Source organism: Populus euphratica, unplaced genomic scaffold, assembly GCF_000495115.2.
Source record: "Populus euphratica unplaced genomic scaffold, PopEup_1.0 scaffold8.1, whole genome shotgun sequence".
NCBI lineage: Eukaryota > Viridiplantae > Streptophyta > Magnoliopsida > Malpighiales > Salicaceae > Populus > Populus euphratica.
This window is the reverse complement of record NW_011499855.1, coordinates 1,830,870-1,846,280: the sequence shown is the minus strand read 5'-3', so window position 1 is coordinate 1,846,280 and position 15,411 is coordinate 1,830,870. Positions and strand designations below refer to the sequence as shown.

Sequence of the window (15,411 nt, the reverse complement as noted above, 5' to 3'; positions counted from 1 at the left end):
AACCGCCTTCACACTTGAAGGTTGAATTTTCTTGTTTTGATTTCGTGTATAAATAGATAGCTAAGCTTATGCAATTATGTGTGGAGAGATTGAGAGAAACACTAGAGAGAAAGAGAGAGGGGTTGTTGTAAGCTTTTGTTTATGTTATTGTAAGCTTTGTTCTTGAAATAAAACAGTGTGTTTTATCCCCTCCGAGTATTTCAAAGTCACCACAAGTGGTTTCTCCCACCAACAAGGGCAAAGATTGATAAAGCAAGGCAATGGCTGAGTCAGAAGATGGATGAATTCAAGACAGAAGAAGATAGTCAAGAGAAAAAAGGGCTCATTGTTTCAATGCCGATTTCAAGCGATTCCAATCTAACAAGAAGCAGCTCTCGAGTAGCCAGTGGAGAAGCGCTGAATTTCTTTCAGTGCTTGCCTTCTGATCCTGAAGCAATGGCTGCAGGCCACCATATGTCTTCTCTTCTAGGTTGCTTTGAGCAACTGATGAATACTGTTCTTGGCGTGTCTGCTGAAATTGAGAGAATCAAGGCTGGTGTAAGTGCAGGCTTGGAAAAGGCCAGGTAGTTGTTTGGATTTCTTGAAACTTGTACATTATTGTACATTTCTAATAGTGAAATAATTTAGTTGCATAAAAAATAACAGGGAAAGTTCATTCGTTTTTAAAGAGGCCTTATCCGAATTTTATGAGTTTTCCCCGAATAGATTACCATCAAAGACAACTGATATTGATGAATCCATCAAAGAAGACGAATAGGAATGCATCTGATAATTCTGGAGAACAAGGAAAGGAACACGCTTTGCCTAGTAAGAAGCAAGATGGTGGAGATGCAGAAGAAGACAATAGGAATGCATCTGATCATCCCGGGGAACAAGGAAATGAACACGCTTTGCCTAGTAAGAAGCAAGATGGTGGAGATGCAGAAGAAGACAATAGGAATGCATCTGATCATCCCGGGGAACAAGGAAATGAACACGCTTTGCCTAGTAACAAGCAAGATGGCGGAGATGCAGAAGAAGACAATAGGAATGCATCTGATCATCCCGGGGAACAAGGAAATGAACACGCTTTGCCTAGTAACAAGCAAGATGGCGGAGATGCAGAAGAAGACAATAGGAATGCATCTGATCATTCTGGAGAACAAGGAAGGGAACACGCTTTGCCTAGGAAGAAGCAAGAAGGTGGAGATGCAGAAGAGTATGCGTTAAAATTTTTACCACGTCTTTTGTTTAGTTTCGGGTCATATTTGAGCATCTTTTGTTAGTAGTTTTTTTTCTTTTTTATTTTTCCAGAGTAGAAAAGAACCAACTTGTTCACTTTGTTCCACATATTCTTCTTATAAATTTTGCACTCTATATATGGACTTTAGAAATGTTTGTCTTCTGTTGACGGAGCAGAAATGTCTTTCTTACCCTCTCTCTATCTCTCAGAATCACGAAGCCATTAATTCCTTCATCAATGGCTGACGAAGATAACGCTCAAATTGACCAAGAAATTCAGAATCTTGTTAAGAAACTCGATGTGTGCGTTGCAAAGTTTGATCAAAAGAGGCAGGTTTTACAGAAAGCAAATGAGTCAGAAACCGAAGCACTCAGGAAAGATCAAAGGGAAACCAGGGAACTAAGGTTGACTCTTGTTTCACGAATCTGGTGCTACGAGCAGCAACATTGAAGCTGGAAGCCGGAAGATTGCTAATGTGAAGCAATGGCTGAATCAGATGGCACTGATCAGTGGTGACACCAGTGGAGAACATGATCAGGGGCATGTGTATTTGCTCTTAAATAATGATTGTGCACCTTGAATGAAATTAAAAGCCATAATATTTTATGTCTTTTCTATGTTTCCAGCAATAATTACTCTGTGCTTGTTGTTGATGATGATCGTAATGCTCGAGACACCATTCAGAGATACACGATGCCAGTAGGGACAGAAAAGCATCGTGCAATGGAATTTCAAGAGGCGAAGAATGGCAAAGAAGCTGTTTATCTTCATCTTGCTGGGGCTTCTTTTGTTCTCATTATTATGGACGATCAAATGCCCATCAAGACTGGAATTCAGGTATATATTTTTTTATCAGCTTCAATTTATTAATGTTCTCAAAAACCCCATCCACATTATAATCATAATATAATGATAGTTTTTATGAACCACTAACTTGGTATAGTGAAAAGGAGACAACTGCCAGTCTGCAAAATCTTGATGAAATACGAAGGAACTCAATGAAATTGAAAGTTGATCCATCATGATTCTGAGGCCATTTTGGCTTAGTCTTGAAGCATAAAATTGTAAATTTCGTTTCCTGTATAAAAACTTCAACTGCCAATTAATGTCGTGATATACATTTTATATGATATTTACATCTGTTCCTGATCATATACATATATGTCAGGCAACACAGCTGCTACGCAAGATGGGTGTTAAGAGTCAGATTGTAGGTGTCACTTCTGAGTCTGACCAACAAGCTTTCATCCACGCTGGCCTCAACACCTGCATTCGAAAGCCACGGAGTCTTGCATAGATCACTGCATTCCAACAAACGAAGAAGGACCGATAAATCACAAGCTTGAGAGTTTCTGGGTCTCCGTGGTCTATGTTGGGTCTTTTTTTCATGGTCCTTTGATGTAGAGTTGAACTCTACGGATAAAGTTGTAAAAACGAATAATATATGCGCTTCAAGTTGAATAAGGAAGTGTTGCTTGCAATAGCTTAAGCATAAAAAGGCTGCTAACACGTTCGCCTTCAGGTTTCTACAGACCTCGTTTTGCGAAGCGTTAGCATACTTGATAACACATACAGAATATTTCTTTTTACCAATTTTATTTTAGATGTCTTTGCCCCCTTGAGAAAAGGTCAGCAAGGCATCGGCCAGCACAATTCTCCACAAGAGGTCATTCATTAAAATGAGGCAGCAAACTATCAAAATATCAAAGATTAATGAGTTATAAAGAAACAAGGTAATGTTATAATTCTTTTGAAATTAGAGTTACGAAAAAACTGGAACTAATTCAAGAGCACGGAGGGGACATTTTACAAGGCATCTCAAACAATCATGTCAACAAAAGCATCACCTACTATGACAGAATTTATTAATCATCTGTTCACATGAACAAGCTCCTATGATCAACTAGCAAATAACGAAAGCATCTAGTACAACAGAAAGTAGAACTTAGACAAGTACAATGGAAACATGTTTTTTTATTGAATAAGGGAGGCTGAAAGAACCCGAAAGTCATCAGTCTTTTCCGGTATTGAGTTTAATTTGAAACAATAGACTGATATCAAGGTAATGGCAATATACAAGGCAGATGGCCTTAACCATGATTCTGGACGACTGCAAACCTTTAGCTTGCACAGGGCACATGGCCAAATGTAATGTATGATGGGCATGTTGATCAGTCCACAAGCACCTTACAAGGACGACTCCCAGTTCTGGTTTATCTGGTTTGCTATTAATATTGTGGTCAGATGAATTTACTAATTATGAGTTACAATAATGTAGCTTTAAGGCGATCTCTTAAAGAATGAAGCACAACAATGCGATGCAGCTTGTTAGAAGGCAGCAACTGGAGGTATGTGAGTGTCACTGTGAAAGCTGCAGAAACTTATCTGTATTCATTCGGATTAGAGAGCTTAACGAAGAAGATGTTGTTGCTCTTCATGCTTCTTTAGGTTGCATTCAAAGATGTATACATCGACCTGTTTGCTAATATTCTAACTCTTAAGAATTATTTCATGGAAGTTGTCAGTTTTTTCTCGGTTCTATACTACCAGCATGCATGTTCATTTTACTTATTCACATCTACTTCTTCCATCATATTTTCCTGATAGGCAACAACACAGTTTTTGCTCTCTTATGTTCCTCCTAATTGGCATGGTTCCAGTTTTGATATTCACCATGAGATTTATAGAAGGAAACGTGGGAGAATGAGGCTTCTGTAGCATTTAAATTTCCGCTATGAATTTGTTGAAAATAATACTGATGATCAGAACCTAGCCATAAAAGTCTTGTGAGAACCTCGACTCCTTCTTAGTTAGGCCTTCTTAGCTTGTTATGTATTCGGCCTGCTTTGTTTGGGCTACAAAACAACCCCTTGCAGCTTTAACATTAGCTTGTCCGCTTCCTAATGAAACAAAGAATCCTTCTTAGTTTGTACTGGATCCTTGGGCCAAGATATGCTGCGGGCCTATCAAATTTTTCCTAATATAAAAAAAATATTCAATGATGATAATGTTTTTAAATAATAAAAAAAAAAGAGTTGGGAATAGTTTGGATTGCTGCAGGCTGAACATCAGTTGGAACATCAAACCCTTCCCCCTCTAATCTTGCTATCAACTGAGGTGGAAGGCCAAGCTCAGAAAATGACCCTGCAGCAAACGGGGCGGACTCTATTTCGAGTGTTTTTTTTCCACTCTTACAGCTCTCCTTGTGTTTTCTTGAGGAATGGTCCTCGTATTCGTATGTATCACTTTCTTTTCTTATACATATTAATTTTTTTATTTAAAAAAATAACATAAATTATAGAAAATGAACGAAAACAAACTCTAATTTTCAATCCTTGAAAAGGAATAAGGTTTTTTTTTCCATAATTCAATAATTAAATATGGATTCATTTAAAAACATAAACTTTATGATAAGTGGTCTATTCAATATCTTTTATATTAATTTATATTTTTATATTTGATCAATAATGTTGATAGGAAGAGTACTGGTTCCATAAGTTGAAGGGGGCAGAATGACTATAGCCACATGTCATGCCAAAGCGCGAATAATAGCTTTAAAAAAAATTTATTTCAAGGATGTTTTATTATTTTACTATGTATGAAAAAATTAAAAAGATTAATTTATCCTTATAAATACTGTAAGGATTAATGAATCATTATAAAAAAATTAATAGCATCCCAAATAGTTAATTATCTTTTCTCATTTGCTAACTATCCTAAATCTGAAAGTGGCTCTAGTACATAGATTTGTAAATTACATAATTATATTATATAGTTCCTAGTACTGATAAATACACTTGTGAAACTTTTTTTATTTTGTGCAGTGTTGCTTAAAGTCTTTCAGCCTAGAGGTCTCAAGATGAGTTATAATTTATGCTACTCCGTACAAAACCTCTTGGATTATTAAATTACATATTGCAAGCCTCCTCAGGCGCATATTTTTTATTTTTTATTAATTTTTTATTCAGTAATACCATTCCATGTTTATGCTGGAAATCTTGAATTGTTTTATGCTTTTTATTAATTCAACCGTTTCTGTGTAGTATTGGGTTTAGCACACTACCTTTTTACTTCTACACTAACCATCTCCGCAACTAGTTATATGTCTATCTAAGAACCTGGTTGCCAGCACACAAGATGTTTCTTTTTTTTTTTCTTTTTTTCTTTTTTTTTAAATAATCTTCGAATGAAATTGGACGGCCGCAAATGGAAAGGAAGCTGTTGATAGTCTTCGCGGTGGAGTTCCCTTCAGAAATTCATGTTTTTTTTTTTTTAATCATAACTGAGGGACCTACTTGAATTAATTAATTAATAAATCAGGATACGGGACTTGAAGCAGGTCTCCAAGGCTGCTTTCAAAAGCCGACGACTTTCGAGATAATCGCTCCGTCTATCTTTAACCCAACAAACAATTACTCTTCCTCCTAAAACCAAAACTACAAATCATTATCGTACTCCATGATCCATACTTTAATATTTATTTTTTATTTCTCAAACTTTTTTTTTTCTAATTTCTACCATTCAGATCTTTTTCTTTTAATTTTTTTCTTTAATATTTTATTAATTTTAAATTAATCACAGTAAAACACCTCAATTTATTTTTTTATTTCTCAAAATTTTGTTCTTTTTATTTTTTATTTTCACCTTTCAAGTTATTTTTTTTTAATTTTATCTTTTAATATTTTATTTTATTTTATTAGTTTTCATAATCTTTTTCTTTCGCATGCCAAAATTTCCTTTTATTTTCTTTGGATTGAATTTTTTATGGTTTTTTAATTAATTTCATTTGTTTTTTTAATTTTCAAACAAACATTCCGGCTTAGTTGTTGCTTAATTCCAAGATTTTTTTTATTCATTTATCGTATTAGTAAGTAAAAATATTTTTAAAAAATAAAATTTTTAAATCTTAATAAATTTATAATTTAAATTATAAGTTTTACAAGTTAAGGTGAAAATCATTTGCACAGGTCGGCTTTGTATATTACCACCTCAATTTTAATTGTAATTGTAATTGTAATTGTAATGTATCCTCTTTTATATAATAGCAAGTTAGCAACCAACACCTCTCACGCATGTGAAAGAACCATTTCTGCTTAACAGAAATAACTGCTCTCATTTGGCGCTCTCTGGAAACTCACCAATTTCGGTCCCTCTCCCAAAAGCAAGAAAATCAAGAAACATACATCAATGGATGGCACATATCACACTCTCATTGATTGTGAAATCTCTCACATACTTGAACAGCTTAGTTTTTGTCTTGGAAACTTCAGTCAAAGGATGAATGAATCTCCCAAGGCTCGCAGAGAAATAATCCAAATAATAAGGGAAGGAGCTAGAAAAACCTCCCAAGAAAGTTCAACCCATATGTTAATGGCTGACGAAACCTCTCAAGTTTATTATAACCTTGAGAGTACCGTTGCAGAACTGAATGATTACATTACTGAAATTGGTCGAAAGATGATTGCATCTGCCACTGTGTTCACGGAAGGCATCGAAGAACTGAAGAAAAACCGAGAAGAATCCTTGAAGTTATTCAGTGATTTAGTGGTCAATATGAGGGGCATTGGTCGTGGAATAAGCCTTCTTGAAGCGCGCAAAAAGATTGCTTATGTGAATCGATGGCTGAAAGAAAGGACCGTTGTTATTGATGAAACCACGAAAGAGGAACATAGTGCAACTGGATTTGATCAAACTACTGCTCCTGGAAGGGAGCAAGATGTGCTTGGTTTGGGGAATGGTAGTGAAGAAGACGCAGAGGGGTAGGTGTTGTAGTTTTTATCATGCTTTTTGCTTAGTTTGGACTGGAGAAGGCAGAACTTGCATCTTAATTAACTCTGGTTCTCTTTTGATCCCAGAAAACTGCATTAAATCCCAATATTGCTAATATAGTTTTAGTCTTGGATCATATCGTGAGCCCTCTTCAGATATGGCTTACTTTAAAGTTCCAAGATCGTGTAAATTAATTCTAAGAATTGATATCCATTTTCATGTTCACAGACGCCGAAAAGAGAAGAAACCGGGGCATGAAGAGGTCAAGAGCAGCTCCCAGGGTTCAAGTTCAACCGCTAGCGACAAGTTCTCTGTGCTTCTTGTGGAATATGAATCTTCTGATCGCTTATTCAACAACACGCAGATAATCGAGTTTGGAAGGGAATATAATCCTGGGATGGAAGTTAAAGTGGCCAAAAGTGGAGAAAAAGCTATTCATCTTCATAGTCAAGGGGCTTCTTTTGACCTCATTCTTATGGATATGGATATGCCTGCTCATGTAACGAGTGGATATGAGGTATAGTTTTATGACCTTAAACTTCAGAGAATATATTTTCGTAGCTTAAGGCAATCTCTTGAATAATAAACTACAATAAGACGAGACAGCTTATTAAAAGGGCAGGGTATGTGAGTGTCTTTGTGAAAACTTCAGAAACTTATCTGCATTAATTCAGATTAGAGAGCTTAACGAAGAAGATGTTGTTGCTCTTCATGCTTCTTTAGGTTCCATTCAAAGATGTATACATCGACCTGCTTGCTAATATTCTAACTCTAAAGAGTTATTTCATGGTTGTCCCTTTTTTTCTCATTTCTATGCTATGAACATGCATGTTCTTTTTACTTACTCGCATCTACTTCTTCAATCATAATTTCTTGATAGGCAACAACACAGCTGCGAAGCTTATTTGGTGTGAAGAGTAACATTGTTGGTCTCACCTATACGTCAGAGTCTGAGGACATAAATGAGTTCATTCGAGCAGGCCACCTAAATGGCTGTATTGGAAAGCCACTGACTGATGAAAAGATTGACTCTCTCATTCCTATCCCAGAAGGCAATAACTTGCCCACAGCAGGAAGACAAAGGACTGCTCTATCCATGAGCTTTATGATTTGAGTTTTTGGTGTAGGAGTCCACGCTACTTTCTTGTAGATGCCGGAGGATAAATGAATTGTTGAACCAAATAAAACCGTCAGGGGAGAATAAAGACAATAGTAGCTACAGATCGATAAGCTTCTATTACAGATTTGGCTAATCAGAAATCTAGGAGAGGTGGCTACCTTGACTGGAAATTGTCTGTGTGCTGTTTTAGCTATTGTGCTTTGTCTCCAAGAAGGGAAAATAACAAAATCCGAGGACAGGGCTTCTTAGAAATTCTTATGGTAGTTGTCGTTCTGTTAGGATAGTCATTATACGCATAGATTTGACCATTGCAGAAATGAGTGGAATCTACGTCTGAGAAATTTAGGCCATGATCGTTTTGCTTTCCTTCGTTTACTGGTAATGATGAATACTGTATCAGAATATTGCTGGCAGAAGACTTCTAGTTCCTGCTCTCCTATGTTCCACCTAATTGGCACGGTTCCAGTTTTGAATTTCACCATAGGATTTAAAGAAGGAAACATAGGAGAATGTGGCATCTGAGTTTCTTCTATCCATTTGTTGAAAATGATACTGATGATCATAACCTTATGAGAACCTCGAGTCCTTCTTAGCTTTTGTATACATTAGGAAAGGTCTAGCCTACTAAACAACACAGAAATGATAGGCGAAGAGATACCAGACATTACTTAAAAAAAAAAAAAAAAAAGATGTTTTTTTGTTTATCAATTATTTTGATTTTTTTGTGTGCAAGTGATTTTCATGTGTTTTTTAACGAGTCTAATAGAAGTTCAACTGCTAAAATCTTAAAAAATTACAATAATTCGACGATTGAAATTAGAGAGAGAAAAAGCTCAGCAAGTGTAAATAAGAACAAAAACGGGGGCAATAGCCCAGGGGTTTGTACGGACTGGCCTAAAATTTGCGTGATGCCCATTGCAGCCTTGTTTCTCCTGGGCTCATGTCATCATCTTTTCGTGGGCTTTAACAACGTATGACTCAAAGGGCCATGACCCAAATGTATCTTCCAGCAAGTGGCATCATTTACTGGTTTCTCCCTAGCTCTCATCTCCTCAACAGTCAATCCAAAAACGTTGTTTGTTACTTCGCGAGGTCTAATCTCTGCCTGCTGAACAGGTAGTCTCTGCCATCAATACTGTTTATAAGTTGATTATTAATTTGGTTCTATTAGATGGCTTTCATTATTATAAATTGATTGTTAATTTTGGTAGTTCTAGGTTCTTAAATTGTATACCTATCAGGTCCAAATTTGGCCAGAATACTTGATTTGGGTCTGCTTTGAGTGAGTTCATGAACTGGGTTTTTTAATTCTTTGCGTGTTTGATTTGAAAGTTAGGTATTTTAGGAAGAGAAGATGGGATTTATCATGGAATTTGCTGAGAATTTGATTCTGAGGTTAATGGAGGATCCAAAGGAGAGGGACTGGAAGTTCAGGGAGCGTGTATATGCAGTTAAGGATCGATGCCAAAAGACCAAGGAAATGTGGAGCTATCCTCTTCGCCCTTATGGGTTTTGGACATTTGAGCGCCACAATGCGCAGCTTGCTTGGGATGCTAAGATTAGCCAGGTTCCTGGTCGGAGGGACCCCTATGATGACCTCCTTCAAGATAGTTATGGCTTCCCCAAGTGAATGAATTCACTCAAGGTTTGTTTTTCCAGTTCTATTGAGTTTAAATTAGATTGGTTTTATGTTGATATTTGTGGGGTGAGGAGTATGTTATACTGAATTATTGATTGAGGGTGTTGTGGTATTTTCGTTTTGTTGGTTTTGTGCTCCAATGTTTTCTTGGATTCATGTGGCGTCAAGTGTTTTATTGAATGACATGGTTGTTGCAAAGTATATGATCATGCAACGATAGGCTTTTATTTTCAGGGGCATGGAAACTAAGGTGATTTTCAGTTTACTCTATCTTAGAAGATCTTCAATTTGAGATAAATTGTCACTTAAACTCAATCAAAGAAGCTTTTTGCTCTAGAATGAATGACTTTCGTAACTCTTGATAAATATATCAATTGCTTTGACAATGAGAATATGAGATTGCTTGGAGGGGCAATGATGGCTTAGCTATTGAAAATGTAAGAAAATTCAGTAATATTTTAATGTCATGATGGATTTGATGGCGTAAGACTATATTTTCCTTCATTTGATTTCACTATTTGTATGCATGCACTTTTTATCTCTGTTTGTTAGAAGGGATAAGCTTCATGTCTATTCTAATATTGCAATGAGTTGTTTAACTCTCTCCTCTCTTTTTTTTAATTGCTTCTTTGCCTTTTGAGGATTGTAACCAACAATTCAAATATAACTGACGTTTAGCTTCATAATTTTAGTTGAAAGTAACCATACTGCTTGCTCGTAGTGGAGTTTGTTTGTGTGGAATACCAGTCTACAATACATTTCTTATTCTTAGGTTTTTATATAGTTTGAATATTTCTATGAGATATTGCATCTCTCACCAGATTTGGGATGAAGCAGCATAGATTATGTGCTCGAACCTTGAAACTGATTTAGTGGTTGATTGGAAAGGTGCACAGTGTGTGAAGTTTTTTGGTATTTTCCATAGCAAATAAAAGTTATTTTATGGGTGGTGCCGGTTTCACCCAAAGCTTCATCTTCTGGGTTATTGCATAGACTTTGTTAAAGTGAAACCTAGTTTATCATCATATCAAGATATATGTGGAAGCGTATTAATTTGAGTCTCGTGGAGAACTCTTTTTTCTTTTAAACCTTCCAAGTCTAATAGAGAACCATAACTGACTTGTTTGATCATGCGATCAGTACTCATAAATTTTGCCCCTTTGATGCAGAAAGTTCAGTTTCCATTAGCAGACTGACAAGAAAGCTTTCTTGGAGAAACGAGTGTGGAGATTGATGTTTAAGCTCTTTTCTTTTTCCCGTCTCAAAGTAGTGTATTCTGTGGACTGTACGGATGTCAGCTGATTTCGTAATACCCTGGATGTCCGAGACTTGTTCATGAGTTTGAATAATTGCCCATATAACTCTTGTCAATGGAATTGAGCGTTCATGATGACTCCTATTCTTCTTAATCCTTCCTCACAAATAAATTCCCTCCGGTGTTCTTTAACTGGATCAGGGAAAGTTTTTTTTATTCTTCTTATACCTCGGCATTGTTCCTGGATATTCCTGCCATCTTGCTAGTCTTCCTTCGTGGGGGATGGCATCGACAGAGTAACTAGTTAGAATTTGTACTGCAAGATAATTAAGAATAACAGATGCAACTGCTCCTAGTGATTCTTTTTAATAATGTTCAGATTTCAAACCATGAAGACGATTTCTGAGATGTTTATTAGCCTGTTCATCATGCTGTAAAACCTGCTCAATGCCATCTCTTCACGATAGAACAGAATATTTTGAGAACTGAAGCAGTAGGAGCCTACGCGTTCTCTAATGAAAATAGAAGCGAAGTAAACTTGAAACCCTGAAGCACACAGGATCTTTATCCTTATATAACGCAAAGTAAGATGTACTGTAAAAGCATACCACCCATGAAGCAACATCCACTTTAAGGCTTTATTCCCGCACGAGAACCATATCTGGCGGAAGGCAAGCACCCACTGCTTTAAACAAGACAATGGCAAAACGAAACAGGGTCCAACGAGCCAACCCATCAGGCCAGAGGATTCTGGATAAAAGGGGAGCATATCCTAACGACATAATCTAATACAGTGCTGTAATCTACAAAATAGATACGAGGTGGAATTACAAAAAACTCACATCCATTGATATGAGAAAAAGGGTCCGCTGAATTAATTTACATATTAGCACGCAGTTCATGTTTCAACCAACACCCACAAACCCTGTCAGATTTTCACCAGCCATGCTACTAGGCTAAGGATGCCCTTGCACGAAATGCATTATTTTTAATCAGAGTCTGATGAACTCGAATCTTTATGTGCAGCTGCATCTTCTTTCTTCTCTGCCTCACCTTGCTTGAATGCCTTGGAGATCTCCTCAATCGGAACCACAGGCAGGTAACCAAACACTGTATAGCCCTTCTGGTTCATCTCCTTGACGAAATGGTTGTACTTATCTGACCAATGCGCAGCTGCTGGAACAGCCACCCCTGCAGCTTTGTGGACAAAGGGAAACTGGTCGAGTTTAACCCACACCTTCACAGATTCAGTGAGGAACAAATGCTTAGACTCTGTAGCTACGTAGTGCAAAGCAGCGCGGGGTCCTCCTGCTTGAAACTCGTTCGCAAGTACTTTCGCCTTTTCTGAAGCTTTCTCAATCAAATAGTGTGCTTGGCTCACAACTTGCTTCGCAACAGGAGGAGCATGCTTATCAAACTTGGCTGTTGCTCCATCTACCTGCAGACGTAGAAAGAAAAAACCTCAAGAATCAAATGAGAAAAAAAAAAGATGACCATGAATCAAAATGGGATGAAAAGATTACCTTGTGATCAAGAAAGACAAGAAGATGATCAGGGACGCCCTTGAGTTTATCATAAACAGGACTCACCACAGCATTAACAGTGCTCTCAACAGCTCCAATGGGAGATCTCAGAGGCCCGGAGTTACGTTTCGCATAATCATAAAGATTGGAAACGGAAACCAAAATCTGAATCGTAGCTATCCTCACAAACCCTAAGTGCTTCAGCTCTAGATCTTTCTTACTGCTCACTACCTCCATCATCCGCATCAAGATTTCTCTACTTATTTGTTTCTGATTCCTTGCGGTTCTTCAGATTTTGGAGTGTATAGGAGTTTAGAGTCAGGTTTTGCGTTTATCTATATAGAAAGGAAGGGAGTGTGATACGTGTGTGAGTGAATCTGATTCGTGAGGGTGATCTGACGGTTGAAATGAGATCTAGATGGATGGTATCATAACGTGTCCCCCTTCTTTGGATCCAGATTTGGTGAGGAGGTGTGGGGTCATGTGGTGGGGTCCAGGAGAAGGCTTCGTGAAGTACACGTGGTTACGGGTGGGGTGGTGGAGGGCGGAAATATCTGGGAAGCTGCATTAAATTTCGTGCTGGGCAAAATGCGCCTTTAGCTGTCCTTTTCTGGTTGGCTGTTGTGGAACATTGTTTTGGACAAGGGGGGATTTGTACTTCCCATGACCGACAAATTTACTAAGTATTTTAAGAAAAATAAAAAATAAAAATTGTTTCAAATTATTTTTCTTTCTTTTTTCTTGGACATTCAAGGGGTCCATAGAATATCTACGGAAATAAAATATATAGATCCCTCGTCCCAAGAGGTGATCCTCTCCTTTCTCACAATATAAAAATTTGATGAACTAAAATCTATTAGAATTGAGCACAGCGTTAAGTTAATAAAGAATCGTCAATATATGGTGGTTAGAGGATAGATAGTCAGGTGATAATGCCTCCTCATTGATCAGCAAGAAAAGTTTTAAAGGAATTTTTTTAAGAGGTGTAATTTAATTGATTAAATTTTAAATTTATTTTTTAAAAATTATTAATTTGAGTTTTATAAATTTTATAATTATTAAAATTTATTTAATTATAAATTTTTAAAATATACATAAATTATGTGAATATTTACATTAATAAAAAAAATTTAAAGAAATTCTAAGCATAGTAGAGATTTGCATGTAAGATTATGATTTGATTCATACACCATGGCATTTCCCCCCGTTGAGAAAAGAAGAAAGTACCAGGCTATACTTGGAAATCCAAGCTAGCTAAACAAGCATCCATGTAGGTAGGGATGAGCATTCCCATGTAAATCATATTCTAGAAAAATCTAATTTTCTAACCCGAATTATTTTTTTTATTCTTTGGATTATATTTTGAGAAATTCGAGTAAATCTCTTTTTGGCTCCAATCTTAGTGACAAATTACTTATATATATATATATATATATGAAATTAAAAAAATATTTTTTATCTCGAGTAATTTGGATTTTCTTGACCTAGTTTCTTTAAAATTATTTTAGACAATTCCGGAACTTCTTGTTCTCTGAATATTTTCAAAAACCTTTACTTGAATAGGTTCAGAATTTTCAAAACTTTTTAAATAATAGGCTTCTTCTTATATAGGGGAAACTTACTGACCCAATAATCTAATCCATATCAATAATTGTTTGATGCTCATAACCAGTAGTAGCATTTAACCTATATTTATCAAGGAGGATGGATTGAGTAAAAAGAAGTGATAAAAACAAAAGAAAAAAAAGGATGGATAACTTGCTATCCATCTAGTTGTTTAGCTAAACGAAATGGGAAGTATAAGAACAAATCATCTAAATTAACAATTACAAAGATTATAAAATAAAAAAATGGTAGTGGTCAATCTTTTTAAACTGGAAGAATTCAAAATTATAAGAGAGAAAGGGCTGGAGGGATCCCTCATTTCTTTCATTAGGTCTTTATCCTTGTTATCAAACTAAGTATACACCTAATGAGATTACTAAAAACCTAGGTCATGAAAGGTCTTCCAAGGCTATAAAGGATTAAAAGGGTGGTAAAGTTGGATTAGAGCAACTACAAAATCTACACAAATAAAAAAAAAAGTTTTTTTTATAGGTTGGGACCCTCTAATATCTAAGTCGGTCGGTGTAGGTTGGAAAAAAAGATCTTGTGAGCGTGTGTGTTTAGTTATAAAGTAGTGTTTAAGATTTTAATAATAATAAGAAGAAGAAGGTTGTTTATATATCCTTAAACTCAAACGAGTGTATGATGTACTTGTCCTCTCATAATTTTGGATTACCTGGGACAAAAAAGTTCAAGAATGATAATGGGTTGTTGTAAGCATAATTGTGGAATACTTGAAGAAAAGAGCATACAGTTTTGAACTAATTAAGAACAAAGAATCATAATTGGCTTTGTAGGATGACTGAGATCTATATGATCATCTTTCTCATCGATCGAGGAGTGCAGCCTGGAAGTAAGTTTAGTCGGTAATGTCATTATCTTTATAATTCCATCTCCTGTTGGATTTATTTATTTCTTATCTTATATAGTTCTTTCAAACCTTAACACGTGAAGAAGAAGGTCACAAGACAGTGTATTGATACTTTGAGGTGGGTTTGGAAATATATTTACAGTTATTTTTAAAATATTTTGTATTTAAAAATATATTAAAATAATTTTTTATTTTTTAAAAATTATTTTTGATATAGAATATCAAAACAATTCAAAAACACTAAAAAAATATTATTTTTAAATAAAAAAATTAAAATTTTTAAAAATACATGTTCGACTTGGATTGCAACGATCTCTTGGTCTTCCAATTCCAAGCTCGAACCCATTCAACTTAGGTTTCTGAAACCTCTTATTCTACCCAAATATGCAGCACCCTAAAGCGGTGAC

The 15,411-nt window shown here is 35.9% G+C and overlaps 3 protein-coding genes and 1 long non-coding RNA gene across 5 annotated transcripts; 3 read left to right on the top strand and 1 right to left on the bottom strand.

Annotated features, from left to right (window-relative positions):
• Positions 1–276: 276 nt before the first annotated feature.
• LOC105123172 (oxidative stress response two-component system protein SSK1-like) lies at positions 277–2,519 on the top strand. Its single transcript, XM_011022682.1, has 6 exons — positions 277–563; positions 692–1,198; positions 1,399–1,626; positions 1,664–1,762; positions 1,849–2,059; positions 2,391–2,519. The coding sequence occupies exons 1-6, from the start codon at positions 277–279 to the stop codon at positions 2,517–2,519; spliced, it is 1,461 nt and encodes a 486-aa protein (XP_011020984.1).
• Positions 2,520–7,355: 4,836 nt separating this feature from the next.
• On the top strand, positions 7,356–8,218 carry LOC105123003 (hybrid signal transduction histidine kinase J-like). Its single transcript, XM_011022430.1, has 2 exons — positions 7,356–7,508; positions 7,872–8,218. The coding sequence occupies exons 1-2, from the start codon at positions 7,389–7,391 to the stop codon at positions 8,103–8,105; spliced, it is 354 nt and encodes a 117-aa protein (XP_011020732.1). The 5' UTR covers positions 7,356–7,388; the 3' UTR covers positions 8,106–8,218.
• Positions 8,219–9,123: 905 nt separating this feature from the next.
• Positions 9,124–11,197, top strand: LOC105122995 (uncharacterized). Of its 2 annotated transcripts, none has more exons than XR_841785.1 (3): positions 9,124–9,227; positions 9,448–9,756; positions 10,920–11,197. It is a non-coding gene; the product is annotated as an uncharacterized LOC105122995 (long non-coding RNA). The 2 variants fall into 2 exon arrangements; XR_841784.1 differs by having other exon boundaries at positions 9,444–9,756.
• Positions 11,198–11,597: 400 nt separating this feature from the next.
• On the bottom strand, positions 11,598–12,854 carry LOC105122996 (REF/SRPP-like protein At1g67360). Its single transcript, XM_011022425.1, has 2 exons — positions 12,529–12,854; positions 11,598–12,443 (listed from the first exon to the last, which is right to left on the bottom strand). The coding sequence occupies exons 1-2, from the start codon at positions 12,772–12,774 to the stop codon at positions 11,994–11,996; spliced, it is 696 nt and encodes a 231-aa protein (XP_011020727.1). The 5' UTR covers positions 12,775–12,854; the 3' UTR covers positions 11,598–11,993.
• Positions 12,855–15,411: the final 2,557 nt, after the last annotated feature.